This window comes from Camelus dromedarius, chromosome 15 (genome assembly GCF_036321535.1).
Source record: "Camelus dromedarius isolate mCamDro1 chromosome 15, mCamDro1.pat, whole genome shotgun sequence".
NCBI lineage: Eukaryota > Metazoa > Chordata > Mammalia > Artiodactyla > Camelidae > Camelus > Camelus dromedarius.
In genome coordinates, this window is record NC_087450.1 from 55,876,625 (window position 1) to 55,901,851 (window position 25,227).

Below are 25,227 nucleotides of genomic sequence, written 5' to 3' on the forward strand. Positions count from 1 at the left end.
AGGCAAGCCTTGCTCCCCTAGAGCTATTATTACATTCGCCCTGAGAACCTCTGGGCTCTCATGTGATAGAAAGAGTACAGACTTGGGGTCCACTCCTGACTCTATCACTTAAGGGTGGTTTCACATCGAACACGTTATGCAACTTTCTAGGCTGATTTCCTAATCTGTAATACGAATATAATTCACAGTTCGAAGGTGGTGGTGACGATCCATTCAGTGAGCTATTACATCTTAACTGGCCAGCATGTGCCCAAACACGGTGGAAGGCGGCTTTGCTTTGTATAGAGTCATAGTGAAGACCTCAGAGAACGTCTGAGTTCCCGGCCAGTGTGAGGTGACCTCCAACCTCAGACGGCAGAGAGAAAATCATCGATTGTCAGACCCCAGACGTTTAGTTAAATTTGCACAATTTTATTGATTGAAGAGATTAGGACAAAAACATTAAACCAAATACAGGACAAAGCACCAGAGGCCACAGATTCCCACCATGCATGTCACCAATCCTTCCTCCTACAGGGCACTTAAAAAATAAGGGAGAGGGAAGAAAAACAGGTCCTTCTTGACTCAGCACCATCTTCAGCATGTAAAAAAAAAAAAAAAAAAAATCCTCTCTCCTTTTCATCTTCCATCATCAAAATAGAATCGAGAGCCAATCCATGGCCTCCTTGTCTCCTGACGGTGAACGAACGGTTAAGCCGCCCTCCTGGGAACGCGAGGCGGGGCTCCTGCTAAATAGGCATAAAGCATCCAAGGTCTGCACAGACATGCCACGTACTATAATGAAGCACAGATTCAAGTAACATTTACATACTAGAGTCCACGTGTCACCTACCCAGAAACATGACCGTTTCACAAAACGCATACAGGCAGTAAAAACCTAACAACTGAGGTACTGGAAACACAAACATTGATGGAGAAGAGTTCTGTATCATACAGCGATAGAAAAGCCATAATAATAATAATAATAAAGAAAAAAAACCAACCCAACATTTGCCACTCGAAATCAAATAAAGCTAGCTAGAAAAGCCAAATAAAAGGTTATTTCAGGGACAGGAATACTCAAACAAGGAAAAAAAATATATATATATAAATGTTAACTACAGCATGTAACATATTATCCCAAGTCAACCCGTAATTGAAGTACTGGCTTAATACATCACAATGTGACATTTTCCTTAATAAATAGAAGAGTTCTTGAAAATACAAAGGTGCGTATTGGGATAGAGAGCTGTTTTTATTTATATCATCCTCGCTTTCAGCTTAATTTTCTTTTTCATTCGTCTCTGCTGAGGGTTTCTGTCCAAACCAGAGGGCCTTCCAAGCCAAAAAGAATCATACTCCGTACAGAAAACTAAATAGCTGCCCTGTATTTTATACACGCGGGACAACCTGCTTCGTTTCACTAGTTTCCAACAGAACCAAGACGAAATGTTTAGTTGCGATCAGTACCAGCTTCAGACTGCAAAGAGCTTCCGGTTTCTCACACCATCACTCTCCTCAGCCAAGAGGAGTGCCTGTAACGCAGCCCCCATCGTTCAAACAACCACTGAAAAAATGTAAGCTGAATTTCCCGTTTCCTTTCTTCTTCCTTTTTTTCCCTCTGTCTTTAAACTATGACAGCAGTAATGCATCTGGAAGTTTGACTTCTAATAGCTTCCTGCCAGAAACCAACTGACACAAAACAGAATAGTGGGTTAAAGGACAGATTTTTTTTTTTCCACCTTCAGGGAACAAAGCATTAACATGTCATTTCCTGACCAGGATCTTAAATAGTTTCTTTAGAAGAAATGAGTTGAAGAGCGCAATTAAGAGACACAAACTGGACTTTTATTTTCTTTTAGTTTAGCACCCAGGTTTCATGTCAGTCTGTGTGCACCGAATTTTTTTTTTTTAAATGAACCCCATGAATTATCCGATAGATAGGTGGCTGGCTTGTTTCAAAAGGAAAACAAAAAAACAAAAACAAAAACAAAAACAAAAACAAAAACCCTTGGCCAATTGTACCTTCCCTGAATTCATGACAAGAAGTTAGATGCTAACAGTGCGATGCCAAGATGTATGTTTGAGGCAGAGAGTTTTGATTCTATCAGGATCTGCAACTATTTTGGAACAAAATGAAAAGTGGGGTAGGCGGAAGCAGCCCAACCGACAGGGGTGGTCTCCGGTCACTATGCCAGGCAAGAGGAGATCCGGGGGCACCTGCCCACCCGGCAGGACCCCAGAGCCTGCCCCCATCCCACGTCCCTCACGCCCCCACCCCCTGCTACATGTTCAGTCAGCTCCTGGACCATTTTCCTTCTTTGAACCAAGAAGCTTGTGAGTGTCAGGGTCTTTCTGGCTGCCAAGCCGGGCGACCGATCTGTGTTCCCTGGAAGAACGCCTCTCCGCTCTCCTCTCTCGGTCCTGGTACCTGCTCAGTCTCTGCGCGGCGTGAGCTCAGTTAAAGAAAGGGTCCAAGTTCTCCTCCATGTTGACATCCGGCACCAGCTGATCAGACGCTTCCTTAGCACCATATCCTGAATTCGAGACGCTAAAATCTGTAGAAAACCAAGGATGGTCCAGAATCTCCTGCGAGGTCAGCCGCTCGGAGGGCTCTCGCCGCAGGATGCTTCGGATGAGGCACTTGGCCTTGGGCGACAGAGTCTCTGGAATGTTGAACTGGCCGCGCCGGATCTTGCTGAAGAGGGAACTGGGCTCAATGTCATGGAAAGGGTACCGCCCGACCAACATGGTGTACAGCATCACTCCCAGGCTCCACACGTCGGCCGCTTTGCCGGAGTAGCTGCCGCTGGTGTTCAGGATCTCCGGGCTGACGTACGCCGGGCAGCCGTGCTTGTCGGAGAGCGAGTCGTCATCTCCCCGCAGGATGTAGGCGTCCTCCAGGCTCTCCAGCTTGACCCGGGTCCTGCAAGAAAGGGAGGCAAACATGAGCTCCCGGGGGTGCACCGAGACCCAGGAATCCCACGGTTACATCACAGCTCCCGCTCTGCTGTTTCCAATGACTCTTCACTCTTTCACTGGACCAGCCGCACATTGCTTTCTAGGTGCCAGACCCTATTCCAGGGCTGGGACCCAGGACTGAACAAGACCTGCAAAGGCTCTGCATGAAACTTACCATCTACTGGGAGACCCAAAACTTCAGCAAGGAAGCAGACCACAGATAGCATTATTCTTAGCCCGTCTTAGTGAATAGAGATTAAATAATATGCTCAAAGTCACAGCTAGGTAATGACAGGGAGCCACAAGATTTTGAACTCAGATCCAACCAGCTGGGAAGCTCATGGAAGCCTGCCCACAACTTCTGGCAATCTTGTAGCTAACACAGCACAACACAGGAGGAAGGACCCTTTGCTCAGCTGTATTCTCACTTCACCACCGTCCTTCTGTTAGACTGGGAGGATTTCACTATCCCATTTTACAGATGAGGACATGGAGGCTCAGAGAGTCTGAGTAACTTCTAGTTGGGAAAGAGGGAAAACCTGACCCCACATCTTCCTGAGTCAACCCTGTTGCTCCTTCCACTACACCAAACTGCCTCTCTGAGGACTCAGGCAGAGCCAGGGAATGTTGGATTGGCGTGTATCCCATCACCTAGTCCTTCCAAGTTCAGCATCCTCATCTTCTTTCCAATCCCATCCTCTTTTCGAGATTTCCTGTTGCATTTGCCTCCCATCCTGTCCATCAAACTCCCAGGATGTGGTCCTTGACCTGGTACTTCTGTGACTTTGGTTACCCGTATCTTCCACCTGTGTCAGCACATATGTGATGTCTCACGTGGGCGCACAGGTGTGTGGGTGAATCTTCCCCCCACCATTTAAGGACCACTGAGCTGGTCCACAGGGATGAAGGACTCTTCTGGGTATGATGGGGAAGAACAGAGGTGGAGAAATCCTGCATTAAACTCAGTCCCTGGAACCTAGCACTCATCTTTGCACAGAAGGGCTTGATAGAATCACTGACTGTAAGACAAGTAAGTGCTCAGCGCCCCAAGCTCCTAGCCTGGCGTTCCCTCCTTAGCCCGGGGGCCTCCTGAAAATTCTTGTGTCCCTGCCCTGCCTTTTTTGAGTAGGAAATTAGGCATTACTACATCTCAGTGCTTAAAACTGACATCCTCCTCCCCGTCTCCAGGCCAGAACACCGCCACTGAAAAGTTCCCTAGTTCTCAGGCTGTAACTAAGGTAATCCCATTCCAGCACACTGTGGCGTGAAGGTGACAGGGGACAGGGAGGAGGGGCTGAAGTTGGGGGGCTAGGACCACACAGATAGTGACTCCCAGGTCCTGCAAGGTCAGTGTCATTCCTATCAGTTGGTTCCTTCCTCTCAAAAGTGCACATCAAAGCATCTACCCTGTTGCTCTGAGGCGTGAGGAAGCTCAGGCGAGCAGAGAACAGAAAAGTGCTCAGAGACCACGATGAGGCTTTAGTCCTAAATCAGAGCTTGTGACTCAGCTCCGTCCACTGCTGTTTCTTTTTCTCCAACTGCAGGTCTTAGCCTTCAGGGCGGTCACCACGGCTACTCAGAGAGCCACAGAAAGGAGGTGAGGTTCAAGTTAATCAAAGGAGTGTTGCTGGGAGCTCTCTAGAGCAACAGGTCTGATGAAACCTGGGCTGATTCTAAGATCCCGTATTTGGATTACAGGAGTTTCAAAGACCCAGGGTGACTACTTCCCTCTCCCAATTTCCATCAATGCGCAAGAAATCATTGTGATCACTGGAAAAGGTGCAGGGCTAAGAGCTAGGAGAGCAGATTCCATCTCTTACTTGCTGTGTGGCTCTGGGTGAGTCACTTAACCTCTCTGTTCTCAGCCTTCAAGTGGAACAAGTTGAACAAGGTTGTCTTTTTTTTTTTCAATATTTCTCATTGTGGTACAGTATACATAAGATATAATGTACCATTTTAACCATTTGTAAGTGTACAGTTCGGCAGCATTAAGTACACGCACACAGCTGTGCATCCATCTGGACAAGATCGCCTTAAAGTCTCTGCCAGTTTTAACATTCTGGGATTCTGCAGTATACAGCAACGTATCTTTTTTACTTGCTCCCCCACATTCTGTTATAATCTAGAGTGTACACGCCCTTCTCCCCCAGAGTAATGATCTATAAAAATAGGAAGGTCTAGATGTGCTAATCTGGAATTGAGCGGATTAAACACAAATCTCTTCCTCCTCCTGCTTTTCCTAATCTCAGGTGGCAGGCGGAGCTGACCCAAGGTGGGGAGGGGAGGGGGCGCACACCACAGGCACACGTGGGTTCTCTCCACAGCTCCCCTCGCCCTGCCCTCACCAGCAGCACACTCCGGAGCAGCCAGACTCCTCGGCTCCAAAGTTCAAGTCTTGGCAGCGGAGCAGCTATGGGAATAATTACAGCAATGGGGATAATAATAATAATAATAATTAAATAATAATAATAATAATAAGCCATTGCATCTGTGGGACAAGGGGCAATGGTCCAGGGAAAGAAGCATGAGACTTGGAATCAGACGATTCAGGTTCAGGGCTGGGTTTCTCTGCCAACCCCCCTGCCCCCGGTAATGTCTCAGCTCATCCAATTGGGGGCGACTGTCTTGCCGAGCTGCAGGATGACCGCATCTTCAGCGGCGCCGCCCTCTCCTGCCCCGCCCCCGTCCAGCCTCCGCACTGCTCCTCACAGACGCTAACCAGTCAGGTCCTTCCTGGGGCCTCTGCTCAGGTCCCCCCGCTGGGAATGTCCTCCCAGACACGTGCAGCTCGCAGTCCCCGCAGCTAGCGCTCGCTCACTCTTTTCAGGTCTCTGCCTAGATGCCCTTGATTAAAGGGACGTAGTCCGACCCTCCTACATAAAGTAGCACCCTCGCCCACCCCAGAATTCCGCACCACCCTCCTCACCGCTGGACACTATGCGTTTGCATTTACACACTTGTGCGTTTAAATCTACTATATCTTATGCTGGTGGTCATTGCAGGGTCATCGCCTCATTCCCACCTCCAGGGGCTCGTGGGCAGGTGCCCGAGGTCACTTTGGGTGTCAAGAACACCGCCTGCGTGTCCTGCCGCACCTCCGGCACCCAGACCAGGACCCGGCGTAGGGCGGACGCGCAATCCAAGAGCGAAAGGGCCAGGCACACTGCTGACCCCTCGGAGCGTCTGTGTGCTCGCCTTTAAAGAAATCCGGCCCTGCTCTGGGTACCTGGCCGCGATTAAGTGGAGGGCAGGTGAAGGCTCCTGGGAGGGCAGGCTTTGTAAACGGCCAAACCTCAGGTACCTGTCAGGGTGGGGGCGGGAGGGAGATGTGATTACAGGGACTTCGCTCCTGGCTCAGTCCTTTCTGGGAACAGACTTCACCGCCTCTAGCTCTTCGTGGTAAGTCAAGTCTAAAGTCCCTTTTTCATTCCTGTCCCCTTCCAGGTCATAATCCTGGATTCTGACTTTCTCCTTCACCCAGTTGCCGTCACTCCCTCCCACCCACACGCAGCAGGGACCCCACTGTCATCCCATCCCTCTTCCGGAGCCCTTCTCAGATCGTAGGCAAGGGCTTTAGAAAACGGACAAGGTCCTTATCTCGTCAATGAACCCCCTTCACCTGAGTTCACCTCTCTTCTCCTTCAAGTCAAGACAAGGACTCAGCGGCTCGGTAAATACCTAATGAATCTGCGAATGAGAATTAAAAATAAAGCCGTCCACGTGCTGCTGACCTGGGCTGCCCCTAAGCTGACCCACCTGCCGCTACATCCTCCTCCTGTCAGAAGCTGAGCTCCCGGGGCAGGGGCTGGGTCTGCTGGTCCCTCCGGGTCCAGTGTCTGCTGCGGCAGAGCCGTCACGCAGGGACCAGTCCAGCTCGGGGTCTTGACGTCAGAGGCCTGGGTTCAAATTTCAGTTTGACAATCACCAAGCACCAAGCATCCAACACCACCTACGGACTAAAGCACCCACCAAGCGTCCACATACATTTCCTTTTTAAAATTTTAAATTCAACTTCCAAGGCAAGAGTGGTTATTCCTGGACGTAGACACTGAGCCTAACGCTCAGAGAGGGTAGGCAGCTCAGGTACACGGAAAGGCTAATGGAAGGCCAAGGCCGCACCTGTCTCTGGGCTGTGAGCTGAGCTGGAGCGCCAGGGAGCTGGCCCCTGGGGCAGCAGCCTGCCCTTGTGCTCAGGCGCCCACACCTCCCAAGCAGGCGATGGGGGCAGGGGGAGAGAAGCCTAGAAAAGGATGGGGAGGAAATGCCGCGCTCCAGGCATCTTCTGACCTCGCCTCCCTCTGGGAACATCCTGAACTTGTTTACATCACTCCCAGGCCAGGCTGGAGGCACGAGGTCTGGATTACGTCTTTAAACGAGGACCTTCCGGGGTGCACACACGTCGGGGGCCGGACGTGCTCCACAACCGCGGGGCCCTGGGAAGGTCTCTGGGGCTCCGCTTCTCCCCTGGGGGTGGAGCCTGGCCCTCCCTTCCCAGGACTGTGTGTGGGGAGTGCCTGGCGGAGCACCGGCTTGTGTCAGAAGGGGAGGAAATGAAGGAACCGGCTTTCAGCTTCTGAGGTGCCGGGATCAGGAATTTCCAGGCAGGGGAATCGGTTTTCATAAAAATCGACAGAAGCATCGGCAGCCATAGTAATTCAAATGTCCCGCTGATCACTCGGGCATTTAAACTACGCACAGACCCAAGTCACGCCCTTCCGCTTGCTTTCTGTGAAGATTATGTGAAACAACGCTAGCACAGAGAGCCTGGCATAGTAAACCTGCAAAAACGGAGGAAACTCCAATTGATCTGACTATTAAGATAAGGCTCTCACATTCAACCCCGAAGCCTGCACAGGGAGACAGATGGACAAGCCTCAGGCAGACTGAAATGGACGTGGATTCTGGGCCCGGTTCCTTCCTGGGTCATTTGCACTTGTTTTTGTTTTGTTCTGTTTCCGGCCCCTGCCTAGAATGTTCTTCCTCCAAATGAGCACCGGCTCACTCCTGCTCACTTTATTCGGTCTGGACTAAGGTAGTCAAGATGGGCTTCCTGGAGGTGGTAGGACTAGAGACAGCACATGAAGGAGAGAGATTCCTGAACGTGACAAGGGAGGACGGTAGAGGTTTGCGTCAGCAAAAAGCTGTGAATGACAGTGGTGATCTCCTGCCGCTTCTTGGAGGAGAGAGCTCAGAGCCACGAGGCCTGGGCAGGGTTGATTTGGCCGGCAAGCTGCACCCCGGCATGTGTTCTGTAACCTGTCCCTGGCACAGGCAGGGAGCGGCCTGCTTTGCTTTCAGCCTCTGAATGAACAAGGCTGACACAGGGGCAGCCTGTGCCCAGGTGCAGGCTGAGCCCAGTGCCAGGCCTCCTGCCATCGGATCCGAGCCCGATGAGGAGGCCAGAACCAGCAGGATGCCCTTCCACTCCCCGCCCCGACAGAGCAGCCACACCGCCTTGAGAGCCGGGACCCCAGGTCCTGCTCACTCTCGGCAGAGGCTTGAGTGGCTCTCTATGGGCCGCTGAGTGAACCGAGTGGTGTGACCACAGGCTCTTTTAGCCTCAGTTTCCCTTCTGTAAAATGGGAACCAATGGCCTGAAAGGGCTCTTCTAGCTTCAAATTTCCCTGTCTTACGTTTTCTTTAACTCTTACGCTTTAGGGACTGCGACACTTCCCATGTAACGTCCTGACGTTAATGTGGTAATTATAGGAACAACGGCCATAAATGAAACATCTACGAAATGCTGGGATTTTTTTCATTCTACGTCACTGTTTCTCATAACAAAACGGAAAGGAAAATGTTCTGATATGTGCAACCTTCCTAAAAAATAAGGAAACTGAGGCACAGAGAATACACATTTTAGGTCATACACAGAGTAACTGAAAAAACCGAGCTCTGACCCACATCAGGAGGATTCTGATGTGTCATCCCCAAATGCATCCTGCATCACATCACTGATTCACTTGGTGTCAAAGACAGAGGAACTGTTAAAGGAAGATCTTGGGTTTATGGAGACAAATATGGTCCCAGGTTTATTCAGCGCCAGATCACATATAAAACCAACACATACATGATCTAATTGCTATAGTTCATGAGGTAGATGCTGGTGGGTGGTCCTGCCCATTTTCTAGGTGGAGAAACTGAGGTGCAGAAAGCAGATGTAATGAGTCCAAGGCCACCTGGCCAGTTAGTGGCAGAGCTGGGATGTAAACCCAGGCTTTCCACCTCCACATTCGGTGCTCTGTCCAAAATGGGAGACATTGCATACACAAGCTAATCATGTTTTGCTTTTAAATCTCAAACCCCACCCTGGTCTCTCAGCAGGAAGAGATCAGGACAGGGTGGGCCAGGGAGGGGCCAGGCTGGGAGTTCAGCCAGAAGAAGTGGGCTTGGTCTGGACGGGAAGTCGGGTGGCCTGAGGTCAGTGGAATTTGAAGTCTCTGAAGACTATCCCACGGGGTGGACCCAAGCAGGCAAGGGGTCTAGCGAGAAAGGGCAGCTGCAGCCAGGTCTGGCCTTGCTTTGTCCGCTACAGCAAAGCTACCTTGGCTGCCAGTCCGCTTGTCCAGCAAGTGTCCCAGCTGGGCTACTGCTGGGGAGGGCCCGAGGAAGGACCATCCCAGCATCAGGGGCTGCATCATGCTGACCGGGCAGCCACCACTGGGACTCCACCGGCTGCTAACTGCCCAATAAATCCTCACACCTTTAATTCTGTTTCCTGTCTGCATAGATTTTCCAACAGTCACCTCGGAGAGCCACGATGCGCCAGGTCCTGTAGATTCAAGGAACAGACCCAACACAGAGGTCACGCTGCTCACAAATTGACTAGAGAGCAGCAGGTAAAGCAGTGAGGGAACCACTTCAGGGCTGGTGGGGGGACACAGGGGAGGGCTGGTTAGTTCTACAGGGCGGTGTGTCCTCTCACTGCCTTACACCACCCACAGTCTGGGAGGCGGGGGTTCCTGCACAGGTTTGATGCATGAGAAAACGCAGCTTGAAGTTGCTGGCTTGGAAGCAGCACAGCTGGGATGAGAGACGCAAGCCGACTCCAGCACCCTGGTGTTTCCCGGCACCGGTTGCCTGGCCGTGAGGGCAGGTGCACGTCCGTGCCCCCCTCACCAGGGCCATGGTCGGAACGGGGAAGTCGTTCCACCTACGAGGCCTTCTGCCCACTTGGGAGGACCTCCCACACATGCAGCCTGCCTCCCATCTCCATAAACAGACCCGGGAAACTAAGGGAGGCAATGAAGCTCCAGACTCCTTATCAATACTCCATCCACCTCTAGCTCCCCTGCATTTAGACCTGGATCCCCGATGATCCCCAGACCCCAAATCCATCCATTCAGCCTCTCAGAAAAGCTTCTGCAAACAATCACCTCCGCTCCACACTGGACGGCGCTGCCCCGAGGGCCCACTCAGCCCTGATCCTTCCAGGGAGAGCCAGGCGCACCCTGAGGGGCTGCCCGCACCTTGCTGCATAGACTGACTTGATGCCCAGAACATTTCTACCCATGCCCCATGGGCGGGGTAGGAGCCGGGCCATCCCTCCAACCTCGCTGCCCCCAGGAGCTCTGTAAGCAGTTGTTCCACACACTGGGCCAGACAGGGGTGCCCCACTTGGCAGAGCTCTGAACAGGGGCTCGCCCAGGTGGCCTCGGCACATACTGAACCAGTTCAGGAGGTCAGAGCTGGGTTCTGATCTTGGCCGTGTCAATAATATGTTTTTGCACTTTGAGGAAGGAACTTCCCTTCTGGATTTCTGTATCTGTTAACATAAAAGAATTGGGTTTAAATCCCCCCTTACCCCTCCCCGCCTCAGTCCCACTGCCGGGGTCCTGGTTCAGCCCCAGCATTCAGAAACCGATATCCATCCCCAGTCCATCCTTCACACACACTTCCAGAATCCCAGCCTGACCCTGTCCCTGCACCGTCTAGAACAAAGCCTTCACTGGATCGTCCTGAACTTCAGGTCAAGGTCAAGGTCTCAGACAGGAAGCCAAGGCCCTAGACCTCTGCTCCCCTCCTCGGCCCCGTCTCTGTCCCCGCACAGTGCCCGCCCTCCCCACACACTGCTCGCACTTTCTGGACCCCCTCCCCTTCCCTCCCACGTCACTCGGAACAGCCCTGTGAAGAAGCCCATCTCCTGCCTGATGCAGGCATTCTCTACACCCCACTCCATCGTGGGGATACCCTCTTCCTGCTTCCAGACAGCTCTCTAACGCACACCCTTCTTCTGTGACACGGTGTTAGCAATAACCATTGCACTGCGTCTTCCATTAGGCGAGGGCTCTCTGGTATTGATTCTTGCACCCCCGGTGCTTAACAAATGTTTGTGAGATGGTGTGATTCCCAGGGCTAAGACGCCCGCAGCTCCAACTTGCTGCCAAGCGCTCAGGGCATCTAGGTACAACTGTGCTTAAGAACCGCAATGTCTAGAACCCAAAGAAATTTCAAATAGGCTGGATTCTAGTCCATGGTTTAGAGAAATTCCAAAGACGGCTGGGTAAGAGACATTAAAGTGTGTTTCCAACCACTGACTTCTGCTATCAATATATTTAGGGGATTTTTCTTACAACATTTATGCCTTCAGGACATATGGGTCTATTCATCACTCACTGAGTCAACTGTCATACATACACTGAGCGCTTACAATGCTGGGTCCTGTGCGAGGCATCAGGGACAGAAAGTTAAAAGGATCTCGGCTTATAGTTCTGCAGAGGAAACAAAGCTCACTCCATAAAATGGAACAACAGGATACAGCAGGATTGCCCTTCGGGTTGGGTACCTGGTAGCCCAGTCTACGTCCGCCATGACTGCTCAGAGAAATCTGACCACCGGGCTTCACCCAGACCCCAGTCGGCCAGGTCCTCGTGGTTGCCTAACTGCACCAGAAAGTTCTTTCTACAGGTTGAGCCCAAGGGTGGGCTTTTACTTGGTGGCAACTTCCTGGAGCTAACAAAGCATTTGAAGATCTAAGCTCGGGAGCCAGGTCTCCTGGGTACCACCCGCAGGTCTGCTGCTGATTCACTGTAAGACCCTGAGCTTCAGTTTCTTCATCTGTAAAATGGTGATAACAGTAGCAGTCCCTCACTTATTGGGTTTAAATTTCTCTATTTAAATGTAGTGACTGCTTAGGATTAAAGCAGTTAATTTAAATGTTGTAGTTAGAACAGGGTCTGGTATGGTGGACCCGAGATACAGTTTCACTAAAATGTAAGTCCCATGAGAGCAGGGTTTCTGTTTCATATGCCAGTGGAGTACCTCCAGCACCTAGAATAGTGCCAGGCACATACTGGGTCCTCCACAAACATTTGTTAAGCAAATACACGAATTTCTAGATTGTTGGGGTATGAAGCTCAAAGCCTCAGATGCTGCCCGAGGGCAGTCATGACAGCTATTCTTTCTAAGTCCCTGCAGGGTGCCAGGCTGTGCACTGGATACTTTTAAGTTCATTATCTCCAACCCACGTCAGAGAAGGCAGGCCAAGGTCAAATGGTTAAGCAGAGGACTCAAAACTCTCACCTCATCTGCCCAGCGTCTGGGGGCAGTCTATCCCATCAGCTAACAGAGTAAGCCCAAACAGTAAACAGGCTAGCCAGAAATCCTGCTGAAGAAAACCCACTATTAATGATTCATAATGTTGTGTTAGGTTCTGGTGTACAGCATAGTGAATCAACTATAATTCAATTAAAAAAAAAAAAAGGAACACCTACTATTTCGTCTATTTCTAAGCACAGAATTTTGAGGAAGTTCGCCCCTAATGGTGACTTGAAGCCCTTCATAAATAAAATGGTGTCTTAAATAAATGTCACTTTTGCATAAATCACTAAATCAAATGGGAATGATGGGACATGTGTTCCTCGATGCGGAACTTTGAGAACAGTTCTCTTTAAAAAGGTGCCTCCGTGGGGGATTCCTAAGGGCTGGTCTTTCCGGGCTCCCATTCTGAGCCATGACACAGATGATCAATGTATCAGCACTTTCCCTGCCTCTCCCGCTCCATTAGACTCCAATCTGAGCTTCCCCAACTCAAGAGAAGAGATTTTCATCTATTCAGTGACCACCATGTTCTGGGAATAGCACACACGGCACAGCCTCTGCCCCCCAGGAGCTCCCGGTCCAGCAGATGAAGACAGACTCAAGATGCACACGGAACATAAGAACAGAGTGGGGGCAGAGTGCAAGTGTTGGGGTGGAGGGTGGGCAGGTCACCCACACATCCTGGGAAGAAGGCTGGGGGGAGGGGAGCTTTCTCTAAGGATGGGCAGTGTCTGAGGTGAATAAAAGTCATCAACATAAATAAGAGAATCCCAGGAGCCCTGTCTCCTTAGAAGCAAAAAGGTAAGGTGTTTTCCTAAAGTATGACGAGCCTACAGCTTAACCTGAATGGCTATTAATAAAAGAAAGCGGAGTCTGGGCTCCAGGGCTCCAGCGCCTGCCCTCCGCACTTCTTAGTGTGGGAGGGAAAGGCCTGCACCCGACAGGGAGCTTGCAGGTCCCGAGCCCGGGCCACGGGGTTCCTCCCAAGGGTCCCGGCTTCCCTCCTGCAGAAGCGGGCACTGACTGGCTTCCACAAAGCAGAGGAAATGAAACCTGTGACATCAAGAGATACAGATCTTCTAACCGAAGAAGAAACACACACAGAAGCAGTCTTCTCCGTTCACATGGGTATTTCTGTGCCAAGAAATGTCAGCACTGAACTGTGCTTGGGGGCATGAAAGAGAGGGGGGTCAGGTGGCCAGGAGCCTGGTCCTAAAGGGAAGGAGGAATCCAGCTGGTAAACAAGGATGGTGGTGGGAACGATGCCCCCCGCTTTCTTTAGGTGGCCCCCCTGCAGCGCCAGCTCGCACCGGCGTCCAGAGCGCTTCACGTCTGACTCAACATGCTGGCCCTGTGTCACCAGGAGGGCCAGACACCAAGTGCAGAGGAGGCTGAAAACAGCAGGGGCAAGCACATGCTGGTGGCTGACTGTGCGCCAAGCATCAGGTTCACTGCAGTTAATTCATTTAATTTCATGAGGGAAGCCTTCTTGTTATGATGAGGCACCGGGGCAGAAGAGGTTAGGTAACTTGTCAAAATTAAGTTCGTGAAGAAGTGCAAGAGGCCAGAGTGGAATCCAGACAGCAAGCGACTCCCCACGGGAGTAACCCGCCTTGTCCCTTAGAGGCTGGGACTGAAGCCTGGTGCCTCAAGGCACAGGCTGCCTGGCAGACGGCTACCCAGGGCAGCACGAGTGGCGCTGGAGGGCATGGGCACACCCTTTGGGGATTTGGGCACTGACTTTTCTCAGATCCAGGGCCCCCATCCACGGGAGCCCCTCCTACTCGCACAGAACATCTCAGATTTTACTACAGGAACTGTGGATGCAAAAGGTGTGTCCAAAGTGACTTCAACTCTGGGAGGGGTTTAACTTCCTCAAAACACAGATATGACGGAGGCTCTGCCCTGCAGAAACTTCCCGGCAGGGGCAGAAGCGCAGTGGACGGTCCAGGCCTGGTGGGGCGGATCCCACACTCCCTGCCTGTACTTCTGGTCGCCTTCCCTTTTGTACATCTTGTTGACCTTCTTGTCCCTCTTCTGGCCCTTCTGCGCTGCAGTTCCACACGCCATGCACTTGACCTGCCAGTCTCCCTCTTAACACGGATCCAGTGATTATAATTAAACAAAAAAGCAAGGAGGATGTGACTTAAAGCTGAACCCTTACATCACCAGGGCTCGACTCTTCACGGAAATGGCTGCCACCTTCTCCGTGAACCTCCAGAGCCCTGGGAACTGCTCCCCAGGACGGTGCTACTTGATCAGCGACTCTAGGACTGGCTGTTGACTAGCGATTGCCTGCCCTGCTCCGTGAGTCACAGAATCATCCAACTCTCACATCCACCCTACAGAGATGCAATTATTATTCCTGCTTAGAGGAAACTGCAGCTCAGAAGCATTAACTGACTTAATCGAGTAGCTAATAAGTAGTACAGCCAGAATTGGAATCTGGTTCCAATAAAACAGAATAAATACATAAACATAAACAAATAAAACAGGGGCAGAAGAATCTGAGCTGCTGCAGACTCAACACAGAGGCAGCAGGCACAAGAGCACCAGGTCCTAACAGAACACTGGGTGCCGTCTGTGTACAATGTCTGAAAAGCTACTTGTGGGCAACTGACAGTTCCAGTAAGAACGTTTTCATGGATGGCCATGGACTCAAAAGTTATAGATGGCCCAGAATTGAAAATCTATGCATAAGAAGTCAACGCAAAGGCAGGCCTCTTTCTGGACCAGGTGGGGCACAGCCAATTTCACTACGCAATGCTTTCACCTTCGATCACTTTCAAGCTCCGCAAGGATGGAGAAGCACATCCTTGAGAGGGAGAAGACTGATGTGCAAAAGAGGTGTCTGGTGATGTGAAGCTAATAAAGCAGTGTTTCCAAAAATTTCTCCTATGCTCTACGCCACCCCCCCCCCCCCCCCCGCCCAGGACCAATGCCTCAAGGATCAGAAAACAGACACAAGACTCCATCGTTTAACTCTTAAAGTCTCTCAAATTCAACCCATTGTTTCTCACACTTAGATGCCATCAGGAGAGAAGGAAGCTTTAGTCCTGTTGGACTGCCTATTGATTAGGACCAAAACTGAGGGCTGCCAGCAGCACAGCCCCAAACAGGTCCAGGGCCCCTGACTCCTGTTCCCCTCGGGAGGTGCAGAAGAGATGCACCGGGAAGCCACTGTGCAGAGCAACCAAGAGAGACTCTAGCATGAAACTCAGTGGCTTTTGGGAGACACAGAGTGTGCTGAGTGACAAAACCAGGCTCGCAGTGAGAAGTCGAGAGCTTAAAAACCAAACAGCGAGAAGAAAGAAGGCTATTAAACATCAGTCATCTTTTACAAAATGTTGATAGCTGGGTGGGGAAAAAAAAGGTCCTATCAGCTACTGATAAAATTTAGGATGTTCTCAAAAAAAAAAGCAACCTTCTCAGAGATGCCCAGACAGAGGCACTGGTCGTGTTTGGAAAAGCAAGTCCCCTGGGACCTTGGCGTGGTTTGGGGCAGAGAAAGAGCTCTGGAGGGAAATGATAGGATTTCTAGACTAGCTCCGTTGTCAGACCGGCTGTGTGACCTTGAGCAAGGTCACCGTCACCTCCCTGATCACATGGGGAGCTCTCTTTCCCCCGATGGTCCCTTGGGAGGCAGGGCTGCCTGGGCTCAGGTGTTCAGACACGCCAGGATGGCTGATGACCAGCTTCCTACCTACCTGTCACTTACATTTTCTTTTTCAGGAGGAAAATGCTCTTTGAAGTTAAAAAAGATTGCGCTTTGACATGCTTGCTCCAGTGGAGTGTCCTGGTTTCACAGTCACATGAGATACCTCTTTCTAGCTCTTTCTAGAAAGGGTCACACCCTTCTGCCTATGTCAAACTTAACTCCAGACTGAAATAAGAGAAAGGTAACCAGGGCCCCACACTCTAGATCTTAGAATAGCACCCCCCACCTTCTTTAGTTTGTTAATAAAAGTAAAAGCCATCCGCTATCAGAGCCTGAGATAGTAGCCACCGTGGATGCATATGATTCTCCTTTATGGGTAAAAATATGGAACAGTAACTAACACCCAGGAAATCCAGCGGTCCTCTGCACCTTGCAAACTCAGCTGGATTATAAATGTTATCCATTGGGGTTAAGTAACCGCACGCCCTCTCACCTGTGCTAATCCCAAAATGCTTCCCAGACACTTGGTGCCCGATTAGCTCAAACCACGAAGATGGAAAAACCAAAGAACACACCACTAGATTCCTCTCATTTGGATGCCATCAGACTTCTAGAAGCAGGAGCCTAAAAATATCACAGGCCACTGGCATGGATGGCAAACTAACTGGAAGACAGACAGATTTGACAGCAAGATCTGTGCCAGTCACATAAAAGGTACTCCAGGAATGTTTGCTGAGTGACTGAATGATGTGCGCCAGCCTTGTATTCAGCTGGTCCTTAATAGCTTTGTGACAATGGAACCTCCACTTCACTAAGTACTTTCCTCATGGGAGATGAGGATGCCCAAGACAGTCACACACATTCCATGACATCATGTACCCAGAGCCCCTAGAACATTCTTGGAATAGTCAGCAATGAATATAAATCAGTTGCCTCCACTCCTTTAACAAAGCACATTGTTAAAAAGAAAAAAGTCACTTGAAAGAGTTTTTACAATCAAAGTCAGCTGGAGGAAAAAGCAGAGCCCCCGTGGGGTCTGCTAAATAGAATGTAATGAGTTAATGGAAGAGCCATGAATGGGGCCCAGATGCCCAGCATCCTGTCTGGCCGTGTCCTAAAATAACCGAGACCTTCTGACTGCCGAGCATGCACCCTGGTGGTTTCTTCACCTGGAATGCCAGTCCTTCTCACGGGGCCTGTAAGCTCCTCACCTTTCAAGCCTTGGCTCCAAAATCACCTCTCCTATAAAACCTTTCTTGATTCTCCAAGTCTTCGTTAGAACTGACATCCCAGCCCCCAGCCCCCCTCTGACCTATACATACCTGCACGCAGGGCCTGTAACACGTCTTTCTAGGTCAGGTGACTAGCTAATCCTGGTTTTCATAGTACTGAGACTTGTGATTCACTCTTAGGAGTAGACTCAGGGAATATCTATGGAATGAGTGAATGCATGCATGAATGAATGAACGAATGAATGATAAATGACTGAGGCCAGGCGCTGAACATTCTGAAGCAGGATTTTCAAAATCTTGCCTTATTCACTCTGAAAATGCCACACAGGCTTGCAGCCACCTTCAGAGCTCACAGCACCAAAATAAATATGATTACCGGGTCACAGAATATCCTGGCACTTGTGAGCATTTGATAACATCTTTAAAACACTGCAGTATTCATCTCTCTTAGCCCTTCTGCGCTGCTGTCTCACCTGGACCGCAGGCAGCAAAAAATGCCAGGCCCCAGAGGTCCAGCAAGATGCTCTGAGCAGCCTATAATGGTGCCTGGGTCTGGACAGGAAGGAGACTCACCTCTCTTCGTCCTTAAAGATAAATTTCCGCAGCTTGAGATCCCGCAGCACCAGCCCCCCGTCGTGGCAGTGGGCCACTGCCGAGGCGATCTGGTAGAACAGTCTGGCCGCCTCCTCCTCCCTCAGCTTCTTGCAGGTGCGGACGAAAGAATGCATGTCCCCATAGCTTCGCTCAAAGAACACATAGGCTTTGGTCTCCCCCAGGATAATTTCGGTGATCTGGTTGATGTTGCTGTGGGCAGACAGGCAAAAGCAGGGGGCCAGGGACTCCTGGTAGCAGCTGATATCAAACACCTGGAACAGGATTCACAACAAGACCAAGAGTCAGAGGTGCCCCTTATACCACCAAACCGCGGGACGCGGACCCCTCCCACAGACACAGGCCTTTGAGACGGCAGAAGGCATGCTGAACCTGGACCCAGGTCACACAGCACCTGCCTCCTGCCTGCTGTGTGGCAATGAATAAGTCACTTGACCTCTCTGAGCCTCCAAATGTTCATGTGTAAAATGAGTAAATGATACCTGACTCACAGTGTTGGGAGGATTACAGGAGAAAGTGAAGGTAAGAGTGCTTTGCAAGATGTAATACAATTCCCAGATGGTAAGGTGGATTATTTTTTCTCTCTATCCCAAATGCTTCTGTTTATAGAAGAATTAAGGCAAAAAGCGGAGAGAAAGTGATCCATCCCATCCTACAAAGACAATACTTTATTTATCTTCCCCCCAAAAAACAGTACACTCACACCATACAAGTATATACAACCTATTTTGTGCTACACAGTTGGATTATAAGCAATACACAACATGCGAGCAATTCATAGATTAAATATGTAGACTTTGCCTACAGGTTACCAAATTCAGTACCTTCATTTCACAGATGTGGACACTGAAGCTCAGACAACATGTCAAATCAGGCCCCCAGTGGCAGAGCTGGGAAAGGACTCAGCCCTTCCTACGAGGAAGGCAGACACACTCCTTTCTCTCTTCTCTCCAAGATATCTAGCTCAATGAATCAGTTATGCAATGATTTTTCTATGAATCAAAGTTAGCTGGTGAAATGCCACCTCATTGTGGGGTTCCTTAGAAAGAAAATCCACCCTCAGTACCTTCTGGAAACAGACCTAAGAGGAATTAATACTGCAGAGATTTTTTTGAGGTTATAAGAAAATGCTGTCAATCATTTCAAGCCCTCCACTACACCAGGAATACAAATCTCTGGGTTTGGAATGTGGTTTTACTATCTGCCTGGGAATGTGGGTGCGATGAGTCTATTCGGTGACTGCAGGAGTCGGGGCGGGGGTGGGGGTGCTGTGCTGAGAGCATCCAAGGCCAGGACTGCTCTAACAACAAGGCACTGAATGTTATCCGTTCACCATCATTTAGTTTCTTAAATCTCTTTTTCATTAGTTAGAACATACTCTCCTTGACCAGCATTTTGCATTGTGGTGGGGGGAAATACTGGCCTAGAAGTCATCAAATTTGAGCATCTAATCCTGGCTTGGCTACCAACAATCTGGATGAGGTGGATAAAACACTCAGAATCCCTGGGCTTCCCTCCTCTTCCTAAAGTGAAGATGTTGATTTACAGCACTGTTGACCGGTTTGGGGTCCAGACCCCCCCTACCCCGAAAATCTGATTAAAGGTCTGTCCCTTCTTAGCTGACAATGCCCATCCTCAAATGCATGCACGAGGCTGGATTTGTTTTCAGGGGATTCACAGGCTTTCCAAAACCCATCCCAGGCCCCAGGCTGCCATTTGAAATCCGTGAGTTAAGTCACTCTTAGCTTCAAAAAAACAAAAACAAAAAAATCAGTGAGTCAAACAGGGCTAGTAAGAATGTCAGGAGGTCTGGTGCTAACCCTGGGCAAGGAAGCAAAGGAACGTTGTGAATGAATCGTCATGAAGCATCTCAGGAAGGCGGCAAGCTGCTGCCACTATAACCTAGAATTTAAGAATGAATTCTTCAATGTCTCCGGAAACCACAAATCACACCCCTGATACTGTCAAATGATGACCTGGAAGCAGTGACCTCAGAGGTCCGTTCAATTTGGAATCTGAAATGCCTGAGTCAACTTTAACACCCAGACTGCAGGCAGCAGAAACCCAGGAAAGCCTCAAAAATTTCAGAGTTATAAACGCTTTGCAGTGGCTACTGTAAATACTTTGCGTTACATAACGGGGATGTTGTGTTCTGAAGCACCAGACGGCAGGCTCTGTCGCCAATGCTCATGGAGTTAGGATTATTTATAACATACTTCCTGTTTCAAGCTGCATTTTTTAAATAAATAAAAGGTGATTTTTTTTTTTTTTTTGCTCAGCACCTTTAGTCTATTATCCTATCCCACTGCTGAAAAACTGGATGGATACTGAAATTTAAAGAAAAAAAAATCAAACATATTCATGGCAGCTTCAAAATGTAGCCTTACCCTTTGTAGATGAGATCAAATTCCAAGATGGTGGACAGAGCATGAAAAATAAAGCAAGTACTTACGTTTTCCCAAATGGGTAGGAACCAAACTTTTATTAGTAGCTATAACAGGCATTTATGGGCTTGGATTGGTATTTAAAGTATCACCTTCAAGTGCAAAATCAAGCCATAAGCCTGGTTGACTGCTTTTTTTAATGTTTAATTTAGAGCCATGTTATATAATGTGACAGTTCAGATAAGGCAGTGAGATTAGGCCATCATTAATAGCATTTGCAAAAAAAAAAAAAAAAATGCCCATTTTGCCAAGATAGTAATTACGTCAATCTGCACAGTAGCCACAAGCATTTCCATGAAAACGATAAATCAAGAGCCCTCTAAAGCCCCCTTCCTTCGTTTGCCTAGATTATAGTAGGCACATGGAGACAATAAACAGGCTTGATTATTTGGGTTAAATGACTGTCCAGTCTCTCTCCTCCAAAATAGTGTCCTCTAGAATTCTCTACAGTTCTCTGTACATGGCATCTTTGCATTGGATCTGTTTTTGCAGACTTTTTCCTTGGGTCAACACAGAGGCAGGAGATAGGAACTCTATATTCCAAGACTTCAAAAGAAACTGGATACTATGTGCAGATTGCACTGAGTCTTGCAGTAAACTAGGTCCACAGTGTCTATTTGAGAGTAGTTCATAGAAGAAGCCTTATAAAACCGCTGGGAGCTTCCAGGGATGTATACAACTATTGCTTGCATAAGAAGCCTCCCACATCACCTCTGGTAAAAAGGCAGGGAAACAGAAGCTGCTCTGTCTTAAAGGGATGACCTCTGTCAAGCACAACAATGATACTGCACTTAAATCCACTTGCAGCCACACAGTAATTGGTGAGGGGCTGATTCAATCTCTACAATAACTAAACCAGCAGATTTAAGTACAGTTTCAGGCCAGAGAGCAAGTCTACTAATGACACTGTAAGGTCAACCCAAAGTGAAATATGTCTTGAAAAATCTAAAGGGAGAAAGAAACGGCAGGGGCCAGAGTCACCTCTGCCTTTAAACAAAGAAATAACGGGCGAGATGCTCCCGCAGAATTTGGCGGCAGAGTTCCTTTACTTAAAAGCGTCTCCAGCCTTTGAAAAATATTAAAATGCGGCACTGAAGTTGAGCAAAAAGAGTGAAAACACTCACTGCTGGGTGACTGTGGCTATTTCATATGAGAGTGGCAGTTCTGTGGAATTCATTCATTTCAAAGGATGACTACCCTATTGTACAACATTGTAGGTCTTCTGAGAATTTAGTCTGGCTCTGAATAGCCTACTGAATTTTAGTTAACTGGGAAGAGCTGCTCTGAGTCTCAATAACTTGGAGAAGATGCAAAATATCAAATGCTCAGTACAAGCAGAGAGCAATATTTACAGAGTCTCTGATTCTCCCCTGAGGTCTGAACTGAACAATTGCAAAACCTTGGAGACCTTCACAAAATCCATTTTTCACAGTGCAATACTCCAGTCGTCTATGAAAGAAAGCAAGTTCACAAAGCAGTCTGGGGTTGATGGTGAAAGTGTGATGCATTATTTGGAGCATAGCTGTGCAGAGTGCCCATTCCAAAGACAGCAGGAGTCCACACTCCTTACCACCTCCTCTCCCAGCACCCCCCCCCCCAAAAAACCCAACTGCGTGCAAATCTAAAATTAAGTGACAATGAATTCTTGATCTATGTCCAATTCCTGGGTATGCTCTACCGTATGTATGTATGTATGTATGTATGTATGTATGTATGTATGTATGTATGTATTTTTAATTAATTAATTTATTTTATTTATTTGCAACTATTCCCCGGCTCATCCCCTAATCCGGAGTCCTGTGGGCGCACGCACACAAAGACACACAGACACACTCAACACAGACACAAACCAGTCCCTGTTCAGGGTCAAAGACGAAAAGGAAACTGAAGTGCCCATTTCTGGATCAGCACTGTGGATCCCCCCCCAACACCCCCGAGGCTCCAAATTCTGACCTCTAAACCGCATTAGCAAAGGTGTGCGTGTGCGGAGGGGGCGGTGAGGGGGTTTCAAGCACGAAGGTCTGGAGATAAGAAACCGAGACAAGAGCAAACGACCCAAAGGATTCACTATTTCCTACACCCAAAGGTGCGCCGGCGGCTTTGATTTCCACCCCCAGCCCTCCTTTCAAGGCTCCGGGCTGAAGAAAGCTCTTTGTAAACTCCTTCCCCGCGCTGGGCCCCTGGGCTCAGCCAGAGGGGACACCTTTGTGTGTCTCCTTTAAAGAACACTTACGGAACAAAGGTTCAACACCTGCACGCTGCTAGGAACAATGGCTGCAAAAGGAACCCAGTCATCAGTGCCTTAAAATTAGCGGGGGATTCCCTCCTCGATGTTGGCAGGGGAGGGGGCTAGACCGAGGGAGACCCCCGCTGGCAGCGCGACCCCGCGGCGCGCACAGGCGCTCCACGAGCCTCCGGGAGCACGCGTGGCCGTGGCCCCAGCGCAGTCCCGCCGCCCTTCCCGCCGCGGGCTCTCCCCAAAACGCCCCCGCCGCAGCCCGTCCCATTGTCTGCAACGCTCTAAAAACTTCGCAACTAGTCGAACATGAACAAATAAATAAATAACCCCATTTAACGAGACCAAGGCTAATTACCCCGCGAATCTCCCTCCCCCCCGACTGCAGGGCTGGGCGACCTTCCGCCCCCTCAGGCCCCCTCCGAAAGGCCGCGGAGCTTTTTAAAGGACAAAAAAGCAAAAGCCAAGCCCGGGCTCTTTACCTTGCACACCAGCTCCTCTCCACTGTGCAGATGCACGGCACGAAAAACGTGGTCTCCCTCCAGAGGTTCCAACAATAAGTATTTCCCGATGCAAGAAACGCAATGCGACAAGTTCGGAGTCTCAGGCGGGCTCGGGGAGCCGAGGTTCGGGCTGAAACTCTGGCTGGGTTCGGCGGATCTTATAGACGACAACTCTTCGAAATCCTGGGTTTTGTTCCGCGATCTCCCATATCTTGCTATTGTGATGGGGGTAGACCTGTGTATGTTCATGAGTGTGAGGATCGCACTCGCCAAACAAAAAAACCCGCTGGAGAGACGAGTCGCTGGCGAGTGCGGCTGCAGGCGCCTCCGGGTCACGGATTTTAAAAGGGAACGAGAGGGGAGGGAACGGGAAGGGGGCTACGTGGAGAAAGAGTTAGAAGCCCTCAAACGGGCGCCGCCGGGCACCTTGTCTGCTCCGAGCCCGGCTCCCGGGGGTCCTCGGTCGGCAGCAACTCGGGTCCTTTTGTTGCCCCAAAGCAGCCAGCGATTTGCTGAATCTTCGTACTTTTAGTTTCTCTCTCTCTTTCCCTTTTTCCAACGTGGATCTAGACGAGTAACCAGATTGCTAAGGTGGGGAGCTGCAGCGCCGGGTCTCCCGAAGCGATCCCCACGCAGGTTTCCCAATCGCAGACGGGGCGGAGGAGCCCTGCCGTAGTTTGTGTGCAGTCTCCGGGGAGCGCACGGCGGCTGCCTGGTCTCAGCGCGTTAGAAACCAAACAAAAAGAAAAAGGAAATAAGCACGGGTACCGGCTCGCGCCGCACCGCAGACAGAATCCGCGCTGCACCCCCTTTTTTGGTGGAAAGGGTGGGGGGCGTGGAAGGGGGGGGTGCCGGAGAAAGTAGTTACCTACGTTTAAACTGTAGATGGCGTCTGAGGCTTTTCCAAGATCGCAAGAGCTCTCCAAAATTTAAACAAACAGACAAAAAAAAAAAAAAAAAATAGCAAGGGAGCATTTAACTTAGAGCGGTCAGCGCTGCCAACAAAAGACTGCAAAAGCTGGGCACGGAGTTGCGGGCCGGGCGCAGGTACCGCGACAAAGCCCAGGGCTTGGCCCTCCGGGCGGAGGTCAGCAGGGGCTCATGCCGTCGCCGCTCGCTCGCGCTCCAGATTGTCCTCCGAATAAAGAGAGAAGTGCGCGCAGGGACGAGGGTAGATCAATGGTCTCCGATTTCCCCGGCGCAAGCTTCCGGGGGGTCCTGCCAGCGCTGGAAGGGATTGCACCCCCAGCCGAGTCAACCCGCGCCGTTCCTTTCTCGCTCGATAACTGGATCTTGCCTTGGAATAATTTGCAACCACTCCGACTCCCCCTACCCTAAACCCAAATTGCCAGGCGGGGGTTGTTTTGGAGAAGATTGACGGCGTTTCTTCTTCTTCTTTTATTTTTTTTCTTCCCCCACTCGGAGGTAAGAGGAATGTGTATTTAAAATTGAAGGGGACGGCCGACGGTGCCCGAGGCCAATCCCCGAGCTCAGCACGCCCGCATCTCTCGGCGAGGCGGTATTAATAGTTACTTACGTGGCCGGGGATCTCGGAGCGAGCCGGGCCGTGTGTGCGCGCGCGCGCCTCGCTCCCGCTCGGTCTCCCCATTCAATGTCACCGACATATTTCTACGGAGCCTCCGCCCCCCTTTCCCCGGCTCCGCGGCACCAGCGACTGGCTCAGCCCAGAGCCGGCCCCGCCCCGCCCCGGCCCGGGCCCCCCTCATTGAACCCGGGGCCCATCAATCAGCCTTGCCGCTGCCAGTCCCCGGGCGGCTCCCTGAGCCCGCGGGCCCCTGCCACTGCCGCTGCAGCTCCCGGCCCGGGGCGCGGGCGCTAGCCTCCCCGCTCGCTGGCTGGGCCGGGGCGATGTAAACAAAGTGCAGCATCCATCCATGGCCCGGGGCTGGGGAGGGAGCGCACCCGCCGCGGGGAAGGAGAGTCCCGGCGCCGCCGCAGGTCGGACTGCGCGCCCTGCTGCAGGCGGCTGGGCAGGAGTCGCCGGGCCACAAGTACCCAAGCAGCTCCAGCGGTGCCTAATATACTCCTTGCTTCCCAGTTC

The 25,227-nt window shown here is 50.4% G+C and overlaps 1 protein-coding gene across 1 annotated transcript; it reads right to left on the reverse strand.

The window, feature by feature from the left end:
• Window positions 1-390: 390 nt before the first annotated feature.
• TRIB2 (tribbles pseudokinase 2) lies at window positions 391-24,798 on the reverse strand. Its single transcript, XM_010989676.3, has 4 exons — window positions 24,038-24,798; window positions 23,145-23,877; window positions 17,944-18,236; window positions 391-2,905 (listed from the first exon to the last, which is right to left on the reverse strand). The coding sequence occupies exons 2-4, from the start codon at window positions 23,412-23,414 to the stop codon at window positions 2,437-2,439; spliced, it is 1,032 nt and encodes a 343-aa protein (XP_010987978.1). The 5' UTR covers window positions 23,415-23,877; window positions 24,038-24,798; the 3' UTR covers window positions 391-2,436.
• Window positions 24,799-25,227: the final 429 nt, after the last annotated feature.